At 51.1% G+C, this 13,112-nt stretch overlaps 1 protein-coding gene across 2 annotated transcripts; it reads left to right on the top strand.

The window, feature by feature from the left end:
• Positions 1 to 638: 638 nt before the first annotated feature.
• TBX3 (T-box transcription factor 3) lies at positions 639 to 12,763 on the top strand. 2 transcript variants are annotated; one of them, XM_064272252.1, is made up of 8 exons: positions 639 to 1,951; positions 3,580 to 3,847; positions 4,786 to 4,845; positions 5,115 to 5,261; positions 7,170 to 7,246; positions 8,337 to 8,494; positions 9,868 to 10,544; positions 12,217 to 12,763. In XM_064272252.1, the coding sequence occupies exons 1-8, from the start codon at positions 1,563 to 1,565 to the stop codon at positions 12,676 to 12,678; spliced, it is 2,238 nt and encodes a 745-aa protein (XP_064128322.1). In that variant the 5' UTR covers positions 639 to 1,562; the 3' UTR covers positions 12,679 to 12,763. The 2 variants fall into 2 exon arrangements, with proteins under 2 accessions (XP_064128322.1, XP_064128323.1); XM_064272253.1 differs by lacking the exon at positions 4,786 to 4,845.
• The last annotated feature ends 349 nt before the right edge of the window (positions 12,764 to 13,112 follow it).

Raw genomic sequence — 13,112 nt, 5'->3', positions numbered from 1 at the left:
GAGCGGGCAAGCCCGGCGTCTCGGCGCTTGCCTCTCCGCCGCCGGCTTTTGTTGCGCCGAGCGGCCGAATGGCAGCTCGCAAGAGGCTCCGCCGCCCGCCCAGCTTGGCTGGGGCCGGGGGAAGAGAGAGAGCCGCCGAGAGAAGCGCAGAGGGGAGCCGAGCGCGCGGGAGGCGAGCGCCCCTGCCCGGCGCCGGGGCGCGCTCTCCGCCCTGCTCTCGCCGCCGGCTGGCTGGCTCGCTCCTCCCTAGCCCTGCCTCCCCCCTTGATTCCGGGCGGGACGACTGAGGCATTTCAGATGTGGGCCGACCGAGCAAGCTCAGGGGCTGCGGTGATCTCTCGATAAGCCACCTAGAGGCGACTCTGTGTGCTCGCGCGCTCCCCAGTGGCTCCCCGCCCTCCCTCTGATCATGTTGACATATTCACAGGACAGGCAGTAGTACCGATGCGGCGCAGCGACGTTACAGTTTCCGACACCTTCTTTTTATAACTCGGCTCTATCCCCCAGCACTCGACCTGTGAAAACCACGCCTATGCAGCCACACAATTGGTCCGAAAGCGTCAAAGAGCCAATCAAGAGGCCTCCGGCTCCCCGCAGCCCACAGCAGAGCCCGACCTTCTAGAGCCGCCGAGCAGACGCCCGGGGAATTGTAGAGGCGAGGAGGGTGGAGAGCAGCTCTCGCTCGCTCGCTTGCTTGCTCTCGCGCCCTCCCTCACGCCCTCCCTCTCCTCGCGCTCCCTCTTCCTCTCCTTCTCGCGCTCCCTCTTCTCCTTGCCATTTTGCCCCCCTGGATCCTCCCTGCCCTACGCGCCTGGACGCAGATTTAGGAAGTGAATTCGCTCACGTTTTAGGACAAGGAAGAGTGGCACGGGGAGCAGAGCACAGCAGGATTCGGATTGCAACCGAGACACTCTCCGGAGCTCCGGGCCGAGGAAGGAGGAGAAGAGCGAACCGAAGCCACAGTGCCGTTCAAGTTTCGATAGAGCTGGGAGAGGGCGTTTAAATCTGATTTTTCTTTCTTTGCGAAGGAGAGAGAGTTTTTTCCGCTCTCTTGCTTCGAGTTAAAGCCCTGGCTAGCGCAACGGCAGACGCCTCTAGCGAGAACCAGGGAAAAGAAAAGAGATAGGGGGCGGGGGAAGAAGAAGAAGAAAAGGTAAAAAGTCTTCTAGGAGATTCGCTCGCATTTGCAACAAAGAACCTGGGCGCTGGGGAGAGATTCCGGGGACTAAGGGCTGGCGTGTCTATTTCGAGCTGAACTGCAGAGCTCGGGCGCGAGTCGAGTCCCTGCTAGGTCGACTTCCAGGAGCGGCTTTTTAAAAACGCAGGGTACAAGGACAGTCCCCCAAGCGACTATGTCTCCTGATTTCTCGCCTTGCAATCTTTAAAAGGGGCAGTCCTCTCTCCCCCCAAAAGACACTCTCCCCCCTCCCTTTGAGGTGCTTTAGTTGTTATTTCCTCCATTTTTTTTTTAAGTATGTGCTGCTGTTAAGGGAGAAAAAAAAAAAAAAAGCAGCAGCTGCGGACTTGTCCCCGGCTGGAGCCCAGCGCCCCGCCTGGAGTGGATGAGCCTCTCCATGAGAGATCCGGTCATTCCTGGGACAAGCATGGCTTACCATCCGTTCCTACCTCACCGGGCGCCGGACTTCGCCATGAGCGCCGTACTGGGTCACCAGCCGCCCTTCTTCCCCGCGCTGACTCTGCCTCCCAACGGTGCCGCCGCGCTTTCGCTCCCGGGCGCCCTGGCCAAGCCGATCATGGATCAATTGGTGGGGGCAGCCGAGACCGGCATCCCTTTCTCATCCCTGGGGCCACAGGCGCATCTGAGGCCTCTGAAGACGATGGAGCCCGAAGAGGAGGTGGAGGACGACCCCAAGGTGCACCTGGAGGCTAAAGAACTTTGGGATCAATTCCACAAGCGGGGCACCGAGATGGTGATTACCAAGTCGGGAAGGTAAGCAAGCTACCGGGGCCCCTCTCCAAAGCTGTTGGCGGTTTTTCCTCCCTTTATTTTTCTCCTCCCAGAATAGTGGGTTTGCCAGTTACTAGGGCTTGGATGAAAACTTAGTTTCCCTAGAACTGGGTACAGAGACTCAGGCCCTGCCCCAGCCGCAGGAGATTTCAGCTTACCTGGGCATCTGCAGCTGGCGGTTTGTGCTGCATAGGTTTTGGTCCTGGGTTCCCTGCAGAACAGGATTTTTTTTTTAGAGGAGCAGAGACATTTTTTGCAGGAAGCAAGAAAACCACCCCACTGCAGGAAGTTCACTCTTCAACCTTTTTGGAACAGCCTTCTTTCTTTGTTGGGGGTGGGGTTTTGTGTGTTTCATTTTTATCTTGCAAAGAAGAAGAAGAAGAAAAAAAAAACCTGAAAGGCCTTTTCTTTTGTGTGGTAGTGGGAGGCCTGGCACTTGTCCCCCGCCCTTTCTGCCCTTCAGCCTGGTTTCTGGGTCTGGAGGGGCCCTGAGGACGGGGCAGAGGAGAAACCTTAAGGGTGTCTGAGTCTGTTTGCTCACACCACTTCAGGTGTCCACAAGCCGAGGGAGAGTTCAGCAGGCAATTTTGGATAATTAACGTTATGTTTGCAGACCTAAGGAGCCGGTGGACAGATACACACTGCTCTTTTTGTGTAGGGATATTATAAGCCGGGTTTTATATAATGTTTATATGTCCCTGCCTGTCTGAGACTTTCCTGGAATAAAAGAGCCTACGACAGTCATTCAAAATCGCTGATTTTTCTTTTTATGGCATTGGAATCTAGAAAGGCATACAGTTGAAAGAACAAAAATAAAATCCCCCTCTTGACATCTTCAGGTCTGTCTCCTTTCATGCTAAATGAGGACAAATTTGGCAGAAAATCCTCCTCAAATCCAGAAGCTATTTTGTCAATTTCCCCACAAAGGGTTTCTTTTTAAGTCAAGAGTACAGAATACCAGCACTCGGATGAAGTAAATGGCGATTTGGTGGCACAATCTTGCAGTGTGGGGCAGGTCTGGGGAGTCCGGGAATGTGGTTAGCAGCGTGCCGGGCAGATGGGTTATCAGGCCCCGGAGTAAGCCCCAGTCTACAAAATTTGTGTTGAGAACTCACTGAAAGGCAGTTAGTTTCATTTCGCTAGCAGCGGGACTGCTGTTCCCCAGCAGGGAGGCGTGGAGCTTGACGTTTTCTCCCCTTGCTAAGTTGAACATTTTCTTATCAATGGTTGGCAGAAAATTCTAGCCACTGTGCTAAATCCTACTCTAGGCTGTGTAGAACTAGACACCTACAGAAAAAGAGGTGGGCAAGAATTTCCATGCAAAGAAGGACAATCTATAAAATCATCCAGAGCAAAAGTTTTTGAAAAACCTTATTAGAAGAGGCAGAAAAATGCAGTGCCCTAATTTACTTGCTTTGAATCTCAGGCCTTTAAAAGGAGTGTAGAAGGGAACAATGTTGCAACCCAGTTGTCCTACACTTAAAAAATACAAGCTCAACTCCTTCCTCACCAAAGAAAGTTTTCCACTTGGTTTAAATATTTTAGGATACAAATCTGGGGTTTGAAGTGATTTTTTTTTTTTACTCTTTTTTTCTTTTCTCCAACTGTAGGCGAATGTTTCCTCCGTTTAAAGTGAGATGTTCTGGGCTGGATAAAAAAGCCAAATATATTTTATTGATGGACATTATAGCTGCTGATGACTGTCGATATAAATTTCACAATTCTCGGTGGATGGTGGCAGGCAAGGCTGACCCTGAAATGCCAAAGAGAATGTACATTCACCCGGACAGCCCCGCCACCGGGGAACAGTGGATGTCCAAAGTCGTCACTTTCCACAAACTGAAACTCACCAACAACATTTCGGACAAACATGGATTTGTAAGTTTCATTGTTCCCTGCAGTAAAATTTCCTGTTTCTGCCCTCCAGCCACGGTAGTGCGCCCCAATTCCCTCTAAAATCACGGTGTTTCTGCTCCCTTGCTTTCTATTCCTAAGTGTAGCAAAGTCGCTTGCTTTGCAATAGAGCGAGAGAAGCAATTGCGGGGTATTTCTCTTTGGATAATGGAAGGCCTGGCGCTCCAAAAGCGAGGGGGGCAAGAAAACTTACCGGCCCCCATTCTACAGTCATTGCAGGTCCTTGGCAAATTCCTGACCTGCTAGTGAATTTAAAAACAAATCGTTCAACTTTCAAATCAGTTTCATAATGGATTTCCTAATGGATTTGTTTTAAAATATTATGCTGCGATTTCGAAACCAGCCATATTATTTCTTGGGAGAGTTTTCAGCTTCCGAACCTTGACTACCTTGGTTAAAGGGTGTGAAGGAGTTTTTAGAAGTTTGGTTTTCTGGTATTAAAAACAACAATGACAAAAGAATTGGGCTTACGTTTAAGTCAGGTTGACTAGAATTGAGAGACTCGGATCGTGGGTATAAGAATTATGCGTGTGCTCTTGTGTGTGTTAGGTTCAGTGGTAGAGTCCTTAGAAGTGTGTGGCAAACTTGGTTTGCTTGGAACAGTAAGGCAAGGGACCTTTTGCCCTTTCCCTTACCCCTCCCCAACATTTCAATAAAACAAACAAAGTGATAAGTGGGGAATAAGCAGAAAGATTAGACCCAGGAAGACATGAATGGAGCGGAAATATCTTCAGCGGGCAGGAATTGCATTTGCAGCCTTGATTTGATTAAGGCATAAATATTCCTCTCTAGAGTTCAGCCTTTCAGGGGCCTTTAAGTGGATTGGGCTCGTCAATTAGTGGGCGCTTAAAGTACTGAATCATTTTGTAAATTAAAATGCATGTTTTTCTCTATCTTTTAAGACTTTGGCCTTCCCAAGTGATCACGCAACGTGGCAGGGGAATTATAGTTTTGGTACTCAGGTAGGCTAGGGTTCAAGGTATCAATGAACCTCAGATGGTGAGGGTGGTGGTGGGGGGACCCTTTGGAAATTGAGAAGCAATTTGAATTCTCCAGAAGATAACATCTGTGGAGCGAAATGTACCCAAGGAGGTACCCCAAGGAGGTGGGCTCGGTCCAACCTTGGTACCCTGCGGTGGGGAAGATGTCAGCTTGGCAGGGGTCCTAAGATCCCTTTTGTCCTGCTAAATCCTCTTTTTATGTGTTTTTCTGTCCTTCCCTGTCCCTGCAGACTATATTGAACTCCATGCACAAATACCAGCCCCGATTCCACATTGTAAGAGCCAATGACATCTTAAAGCTTCCTTATAGTACATTTCGGACATACTTGTTCCCAGAAACCGAATTCATTGCTGTGACTGCCTACCAGAATGATAAGGTAACCAAAGTGGCTTTTCTTTTTAATGTTGCTATTTCGCCTCTCCTTTCAGCTGCTTTGGGTAAGGATGAGGAAGTTATGAGACAGCTGGGATGGAAGTCTGGGTTTTCTTTTGCGATTTGACCCTTCGTAGGGCTTTTGGGGCAGGGGCTGCTGGCCCTTCTCAGGCAGGAAAAAAACTATTGACCAGCGAGGATTCCAATAATGGGTAAAAAAAAAAGCCAAACTAACCCTTATAACTGTTGTCGCTTGTGCTGCGCCCCCCCGCCCCCCTCCTTTGTCCTGTTTGTTTTGAAGTTCATTTAATGTCCCTTTCAAGAAGAACTATCAAGAAGTCAAGTTCCAAATGAATGGGCTCAAGACTTCAAGCCCAAGCCATTTGGGAATTCTGGGAGGAGAATCCTAGTGGAGACCAGCTTTTCTCCCCTAGCCAGAAATCCTGAGTAGCTGGTCTGGTTTTTATTACCTTTTATGCTGCTGTGTTTTTTATGATTTGTGTGTGTGTGTTTGGGGGGGGGGGTTGGAAAAACCTACCCTGATCACAGGGTCATGCTAATCCAGTTGTTGGAGGCTTTTGAGAGGAGGTAGCCAAAGGGACCACTTCATCTGAAGTTTTTTCTCCGTTGGGCCTGAGGCTAGGGATTAGGCCCATTCCCAAATGGGGCCGGCAGGCAGCCCCTGGGATCTAGGGTTATGGTGGCCTGAAGGTCATGGCCACGCAGTCCAGAGACATAGAGAAAATGACCCTTGCAGCTGATTCACCAGTCCCCAACGTGGCAGTTACGGGAGTGGGACGGGGGACTGAGGACCCCCAGCTCTTCAACTTCTGAAGGCTGGACCCCAGTGAGAGCCCAGCTCACCCCACAGCACTGCATTTTTGCTCACTCTCACCATTGGTGGGTCCTCTGTGGACGGCTAATGGGGGTGTCCCAACTATGTTTCTGTAGCCTAGGGACTAAGCCTGACCTCTTTGCCTGCCGAATGCAAATCTGAACGTTTGCACACAGCATTTCACTCCAAGAACAAGAACCCAACGGAGGGGCCCTTTTTCTACCTCAGGGGAACTCTGCGTACATAATTTTTTCCCCCAAAGGTAACAGATTGGAGAGATTACATACTACGGCGTTTTTTTTTTCCCTCAGTGTGCCAAGTGCATTCTCCCTCAGGACCCAGAATCCTGCAAAACTGAGTTGTTAATACAGTAATAAATGGAACTTTTTTGATCACAGACAGAGGCCACTGGTCGACTCCACTTCATGGCGGTGGCAAGGACATATAAACGAAAACAAATGTGTCCTGTGGTCATTCTGTCCTTTTTTAATCTGTACTTGTCAATATTGTAATTCTTCAAACCCTCCCTCGCCCAAGCCAAAAAAAAAAAAAAAGCAAGCGTAGTGAAACCCCATAAATTATTTTATTAGATTCAGGGAAAAGATCGGCGTGTGTGTGTGTGTATGCACACGTGCGTGCATGTTTGAGGGCAGGGAGTACACCATAATGTAGGTTATGATTAATCGCACTGGATAAAAAATCAAAACGAAAGCATAATTTTCAGATCTACAGGTTGTCCTGTTCAACAACTTTTCCATGTCAAACTCAAGCTGTCGTCTGCCCAAAGAAAAAAAAATGAGGCATTTCCAGGCTGGGTAATTTCTCCCTCAGATCTCTGGTTTGGCCTTCTCTGGGAGACACAAGCAGTTGTAGAATTTTCTTTGATTTTTCTCTCGGCCCCCTGCAAACTATATGTCCGTCACCTCTTCCTTTCTCTTTCAACCTGGGACTTGGTGGATGCGTGTGACTTTTGTTGCCAGTCAAATTTCTAGGAGACTGTTAGATTGGAGGAAACACCCCCAAAACATTGTGGAAAATAAGGCTAATGTCTGTTTTTCCCTGTGTCTCCTTTTCTAGATAACTCAGTTAAAAATAGACAACAACCCTTTTGCAAAAGGTTTCCGGGACACTGGAAATGGCAGGAGAGAAAAAAGGTGAGTTGAGACATTTATTTGCCAGATGGCTTAGAAAAAAATCCCTCTTTTGTCAGGCCCCAAGTTTAAAGTGCTAGAAGTGGGGTGAGGAAGGTGGGTAGATATAATTTATTTCCCTCCTGCCAACAGCTTACCGATTTCAATAATCGACTCAACGGCAATGGGTTTGGGCTTTGGGTGGTTTACGTGTTATCCTTAAGGAAATTAACTAGCCCAGACCACAGCTGTTTTTGGAAGAAAATCTCAGGGATAACAGATTATATAAGGAGGTTTATTAATTCCTAATTAATTTCAATTCATCCTGGGCAGGTCCCAGAAAAAGGACCAGGCCATTCACAAAATGCCCTGGAATTTTTGCAATCTTGTCTTCCAAATGCCACCAGACAGAACTGAGGCCCCTTGAGAAATCTATGGCTTTCTCCTTGATGTGTCTACGGATCATTTTGCATTATGGAGACAGCTGAAGAGTATATGAAAGAAGTTCTCCTCCTCCTTATCCTTCCAAGAATTTCTAAAATCATCCAGATTTTTAACCTATCCCCTGTGGGGGAGGTGAGCATTACAGAGTTGCTTCTAAAATCTAACTAGATTTTTACTCTGATTAATGTGTTGGTGAAGCGATTACAGTCAAGTGCACCATGAAATAACCACTTCCTTGCAATCTTAGCAACCATTCAGGAGTTAGGTAGGCTGGGGACAGACGTTATTCTCAGAGTTGGGAACCCAGTTCCCCTCCCTCTGTAACGCTGGCAGCTCAGCTGTCTCTTGCCAGCTCCAACCTCCTTTCTTGCTTTTAAAGATGATTTCACAGCTCAATTAAATGCCACCTCCTTAATGAAACCCTGATTTTGGATCAATGCAACCAAAGCCGCGTTCTTTTCTCTGTCCTCCCATTGCACAGTCTTCTACCCTGTCCTGTGTGGATCAGGGACAATGGTTGGGTCAGTGTGGCTGGCCTGAGGCAAGCAATTCAGAGAAGTGGTGGTGTCAGTGGGTGGCAGGCAGGGTGACTTGTGTGTATGCCTCTTTGGGAAACCAGGGAGGAAAACCAAGAGGGGAAGCGTAACAATGGTGTGGGGTTTTGCCACAGAAAACAGCTGACTCTTCAGTCCATGAGGGTGTTTGATGAAAGGCACAAGAAGGAGAATGGGACCTCAGATGAGTCCTCCAGTGAGCAGGCTGCCTTCAACTGCTTCGCTCAGTCCTCGTCCCCTGCAGTCTCCACAGTGGGGACATCAAATCTCAAAGGTGAGCCTGGTCACCTGCAGGTCCTAATGGCCTGGGAGGAGTTGAAGGGGTGGTGGGTGACACCAGCTAGGGGACTTGGCCCTTCAAAAGCTAACTCTTGTAGCAGTTCCATAAACAGGAGCCAAATCAATGAGGGTGATAATGTGTGTTGCCCTCCCTAAGCTAGTACAAAGAGAACTCAGAACCACTTTCCCCGCCTTGATTTGGCTGGGTAGGGATGTGTCTGTATATTCTCTCTCTGGGAACAATTTTGAAATGTGCCTGGACTATCTCTGTCTCATCAACTAAGCAACTGACTTTTTGGCTATTTTTGAACTCAAGGTTAAAGTGTATTGGACTGAGGGAGACAGGGCGGTGAGGGGATTCTCTGCCACCTGGAACAGGTGGCCAAGAAAACATCTAGCTGGAGAGCCACAATTGACCTGTTTGGGGGGGTGAGGAAGGTAGATCTGAGTTGGGGGTGGGTGGGGAGGGGGTGAGATGGTTCAAATCCCCAGCTGGTTTCCTGTGTTTAAAGAGCGAGCACTCTCTATTTGGAAAGACACACACTATCTCTCAACAGAAGAAACTTGTTTCTAAGTGAAATAAAATGAAGAGTCCTTTATGTCTTCAATCCATTTAAGCTTTGAACATCAAATAGCATCCCCTTTTCTCTTTTGGCTGATAGGACACCCACAGAGGGTGTGGTGAAGGCAAAAAAAAAAAAAGGTATCTGTGGTTGTCTCCTGGCAGTGAGCGATGGGCCCATCACCCATCTCTGTCTGCAGTGAGGGGGCAACCACAGGGAAGGTTCCATTGAGTGTGTGCACTGGAGGGAGAGGTGCCCATTTCTGCAATTACGGATTTAGATGTCAGGGTTCTGGTCAAACAAATCCTTCAGAAATAATTCACAAATAGGTGGAAGGTGCAGAGCCGCATCACTCACTGAACAAAGACTTTCTAAGTACCTGGAGTGGGTTTCTGAAGTGGATTTAGAGTAAGCTAGTTTTTTGTTTAATTTTTTTTTAATGAATTTGCAGTGAAATGAGAAAATGCACCTATAGGCAGGGCCCACCACAGCAGGAGCTTGTTTAAAAAAAATCCATTGTAACAAAAAGACCTAGTGATTGAGGACTTGGGGGAGTGGGGGTCAGCTCTACCCAAATACTTTAATGCATTATTAGCTTATTGAATCCTCCCAGCAAAGTTGGGAGATACCATCACTCCCATTTTGCAGATGAGAAAACTGAGGTGTAGCGAGAGGTTAAGGAGCTCCTTGGGAGTTACACAGCTAGTAAGTGGCCAGAGCTGGGATTCAAAGGGAACTGGAGTCCCACTGGCCCAGACTGAAGCTAAATGTCCTCCTGCCTCACTCTTTCCCCCTCCGATGGTAGATCTGTGTCCCAGCGAGGGCGAGAGCGACGCCGAGGCTGAAAGCAAAGAGGAGCACGGCCCGGAGGCCTGCGACGCAGCCAAGATTTCCACCACCACGTCGGAAGAGCCGTGCCGCGACAAGGGCAGTCCGGCAGCCAAGGCGCACCTCTTCGCTGCCGAGCCCGGCGGCCGGCCCCGGGACGGCGGGCGGCTGGACAAGGCGTCGCCCGATTCGCGCCACAGCCCGGCTACCATCTCGTCCAGCACCCGTGGCCTGGGCGCGGAGGAGCGCCGGAGCCCGGGGCGTGAGGGCGCGGTGACGGCAAAGGCCGAGGAGGCGCGCGCGCTGCCGGGCAAGGAGGCCTTCGCGCCACTCACCGTGCAGACCGACGCGGCCGCCGCGCACTTGGGCCAGGGCCCTCTGCCGGGGCTTGGCTTCGCCCCCAGCCTGGCGGGCCAGCAGTTCTTCAACGGGCACCCGCTCTTCCTGCACCCTGGCCAGTTCGCCATGGGGGGCGCCTTCTCCAGCATGGCTGCCGGCATGGGGCCCCTGCTGGCCACCGTGTCCGGGGCCTCCACCGGAGTCTCGGGCCTGGATTCCACAGCCATGGCCTCCGCTGCCGCAGCACAGGGACTGTCGGGAGCGTCCGCAGCCACCCTGCCCTTCCACCTCCAGCAACATGTCCTGGCTTCTCAGGTATTTGAACCGTCCTCCCCTCCTCCTCTTTCTCTACTGCTCCCCCGCCTCCACTGTACAGAGGCCCAGAGATGTTGGGTAACTTGCCCAAGGTCGTTCAGCTGGTGGGTGGTGGGGCTCAGACAACTCCAGGCATTCAGACACCAGGGCCCATTCCAAGGTTTGTTTGAACTTCTGAGCTGAAAGGTCTCCTAAGTGTCTCCTGCCCAGCCCTCCCCCAGGAATCGGACAAGAAAAGGAGGCCTGGCGGGGGGCGGGGGGGGGGGGGGGGAGTGACTTCTTGGATGGGGTTGAGTCTTCCAACCTTTCCACCTAATTCATAGCTTTTTCCTCTCCCCTCCCCCAGTAGGCCAGTCTATTCTCCAAAGGGTTAAGGATTTGTGCACATGTGGGAAGTGTCAAAGGAGAGAGACAGGCAGGGCTGGGGCAGGCCTAGCTGCCTGTGTAGGGCTGACAGCTGTGTTGGGACACTGGGGACGAGGGTGGCTGGGATGAGTTGGAGGCCGCTGCGAACACTCTGAACCTGGTGAGGAGGCTCTGCGGGCTGCAGCAGGCTCTTGCCTCTTGCCTTTTGTTTTGTCTGAGCACATTCGTTTCCCTTTTCTGAGCCAAGAGGCAGGATCTTGCTTACCCCTGGAGGGATGGGGAGGCTGGGGGCGGGGGGGTGCCCTGAGGAAAGAGCTGGCTTCTGGCCTTTCTCAATTTCTTCAATCTCCTCTGCTGGCTTCCCTTGGAGACCCTGTTGTAGGTGGGTAGGTGATAGGTGGGCCAGGGGGTGTTCAGGCCAAGAAGCACTACCGGAGAGAGAACTAGCCCCGGCCATGATCCTTGAATTTGAAATACTGCTTCTGCCACTTAATTACCTGAGTGACTTCCTGCACCCCTGAGGCTTGCCTCAGTTTCTCCACATGTAACACAAGCATACCAGGCTAGGTGATTTCTTTGTTGTTCTTTGTAGCAAACACCCTTTTATTCCCCACCCCAGCCCGTTTGTCCTTTCCATAAGATCGCTCCTGGGTTTTTTTCGTTTGAGAAACTTCTAGGATTGAGGTGAGGGGAGAGCAAGAATGAAAAAATAATTTATGTCAAATAACTTAGGTCCTCTGATTTCCCCTCAGCCACCCTTGTGGGGTAGACCAAATCTAAATCTGTAGCTCTGTTTAACAGGTACAGTAACTCACGCTTGTGTGAGAATTTTTAACAGGCCTGGGGCCAAGTATGGCATGAAGCCTATAAGTGCCCGGCTGCTAATTGAAAGATTGGCTAGTTCGAATCTACCTAGTGGCTCTGGCAGAAAGACCATATGGGGCAGTTCTGTTCTGTCACAGGGGGTTGCTATGAGTCAAAATTGCCTCAAGAGCATCTACCAACAGTGACAAAGCTCATTCAATATCCCAAGGCCTCAATAAGTATATGAATTAATCCCCTGTGGGTTCCTCTCCCCCCACAGGAAAGCTGAAGCCCAGGGCAGGGAAAGTAGCTAGGCCTGGGATGACAGGGCTAACATTTGAACCTAGGGAAGTCTGAGGCCTCCCTGCCACCCCCTTCCCATTAAGGGAGAGGGATTAATGTTTGCTCAAGGGATGGGGGCGGCGGTGGGAGCAGTGGGCCCGTCCCCACCGGCTGCCCCTGCTCGGCTGACTCGCGGCCTGCGTTTCTCTTCCTTCCCCAGGGCCTAGCCATGTCGCCTTTCGGAAGCCTGTTCCCCTACCCCTACACTTACATGGCTGCAGCGGCTGCCGCCTCCTCCGCAGCGGCCTCCAGCTCCGTGCACCGCCACCCCTTCCTCAACCTGAACACCATGCGCCCGCGGCTGCGCTACAGCCCCTACTCCATCCCCGTGCCGGTGCCGGACAGCAGCAGCCTGCTCACCACTGCCCTGCCGTCCATGGCAGCGGCCGCAGGGCCCCTGGACGGCAAAGCCGCCACCCTGGCTGCCAGCCCGGCCTCGGTGGCCGTGGACTCGGGCTCGGAACTCAACAGCCGCTCCTCCACGCTGTCCTCCAGTTCCGTGTCCTTGTCGCCCAAACTCTGCGGGGAGAAGGAGGCGGCCACCAGCGAGCTCCAGAGTATCCAGCGATTGGTCAGCGGCTTGGAAGCCAAGCCGGACAGGTCCCGCAGCGAGTCCCCGTAAGCCCCTCCCCAGAAAAGTCTCTTCATTCCAGTCCAGTCAAGTTCGCAGTGCACTTTGTTGGATGTAAAATAAACCACGGGGGTGCCATGAGCTTAGCCCTTCCTCTTGGCAGGCCTGTCTAAGAAGGGGTGTTGGACTCCCTTGAGAGAATGTGGGAGAGAGAGAAACCCAGTCCTCTTGGCGTCGTCTATGCCCCGGGTGTACATCCTGGATCTGGCCCACATTTGGGGGGCCCAGAAGCATCTGTTTCGTTGAGCTATTGGGGGTGGGAGTGAAAGCATTTCTGTCCAGATCAGCAACCAGGGAGGCAGGCTGGGAGCTGTGGCCAGGGAGAAAAAGGTAGCCAAGCCCACCAGGGAAGGAGGGGAAGATGTGGGAAAGCATCTCCTCCAGGGTGGATTTCTGTTTTTCCTCCGCTGTGTCAAGTGAAAAAC

The sequence above is a fragment of the Loxodonta africana genome, chromosome 19 (assembly GCF_030014295.1).
Source record: "Loxodonta africana isolate mLoxAfr1 chromosome 19, mLoxAfr1.hap2, whole genome shotgun sequence".
Lineage (NCBI taxonomy): Eukaryota > Metazoa > Chordata > Mammalia > Proboscidea > Elephantidae > Loxodonta > Loxodonta africana.
This window is presented reverse-complemented; position numbering and strand designations above follow the sequence as displayed.

Bases quoted from the DNA above. Each gene is read 5' to 3' on its own strand.
- TBX3 (XM_064272252.1), top strand. From the start codon at position 1,563: ATGAGCCTCTCCATGAGAGATCCGGTCATTCCTGGGACAAGCATGGCT. The intron at 3,848-4,785 runs GTAAGTTTCATT...CTATCTTTTAAG, and splicing joins TTTCGGACAAACATGGATTT to ACTTTGGCCTTCCCAAGTGA. The intron at 8,495-9,867 runs GTGAGCCTGGTC...CTCCGATGGTAG, and splicing joins GGGGACATCAAATCTCAAAG to ATCTGTGTCCCAGCGAGGGC.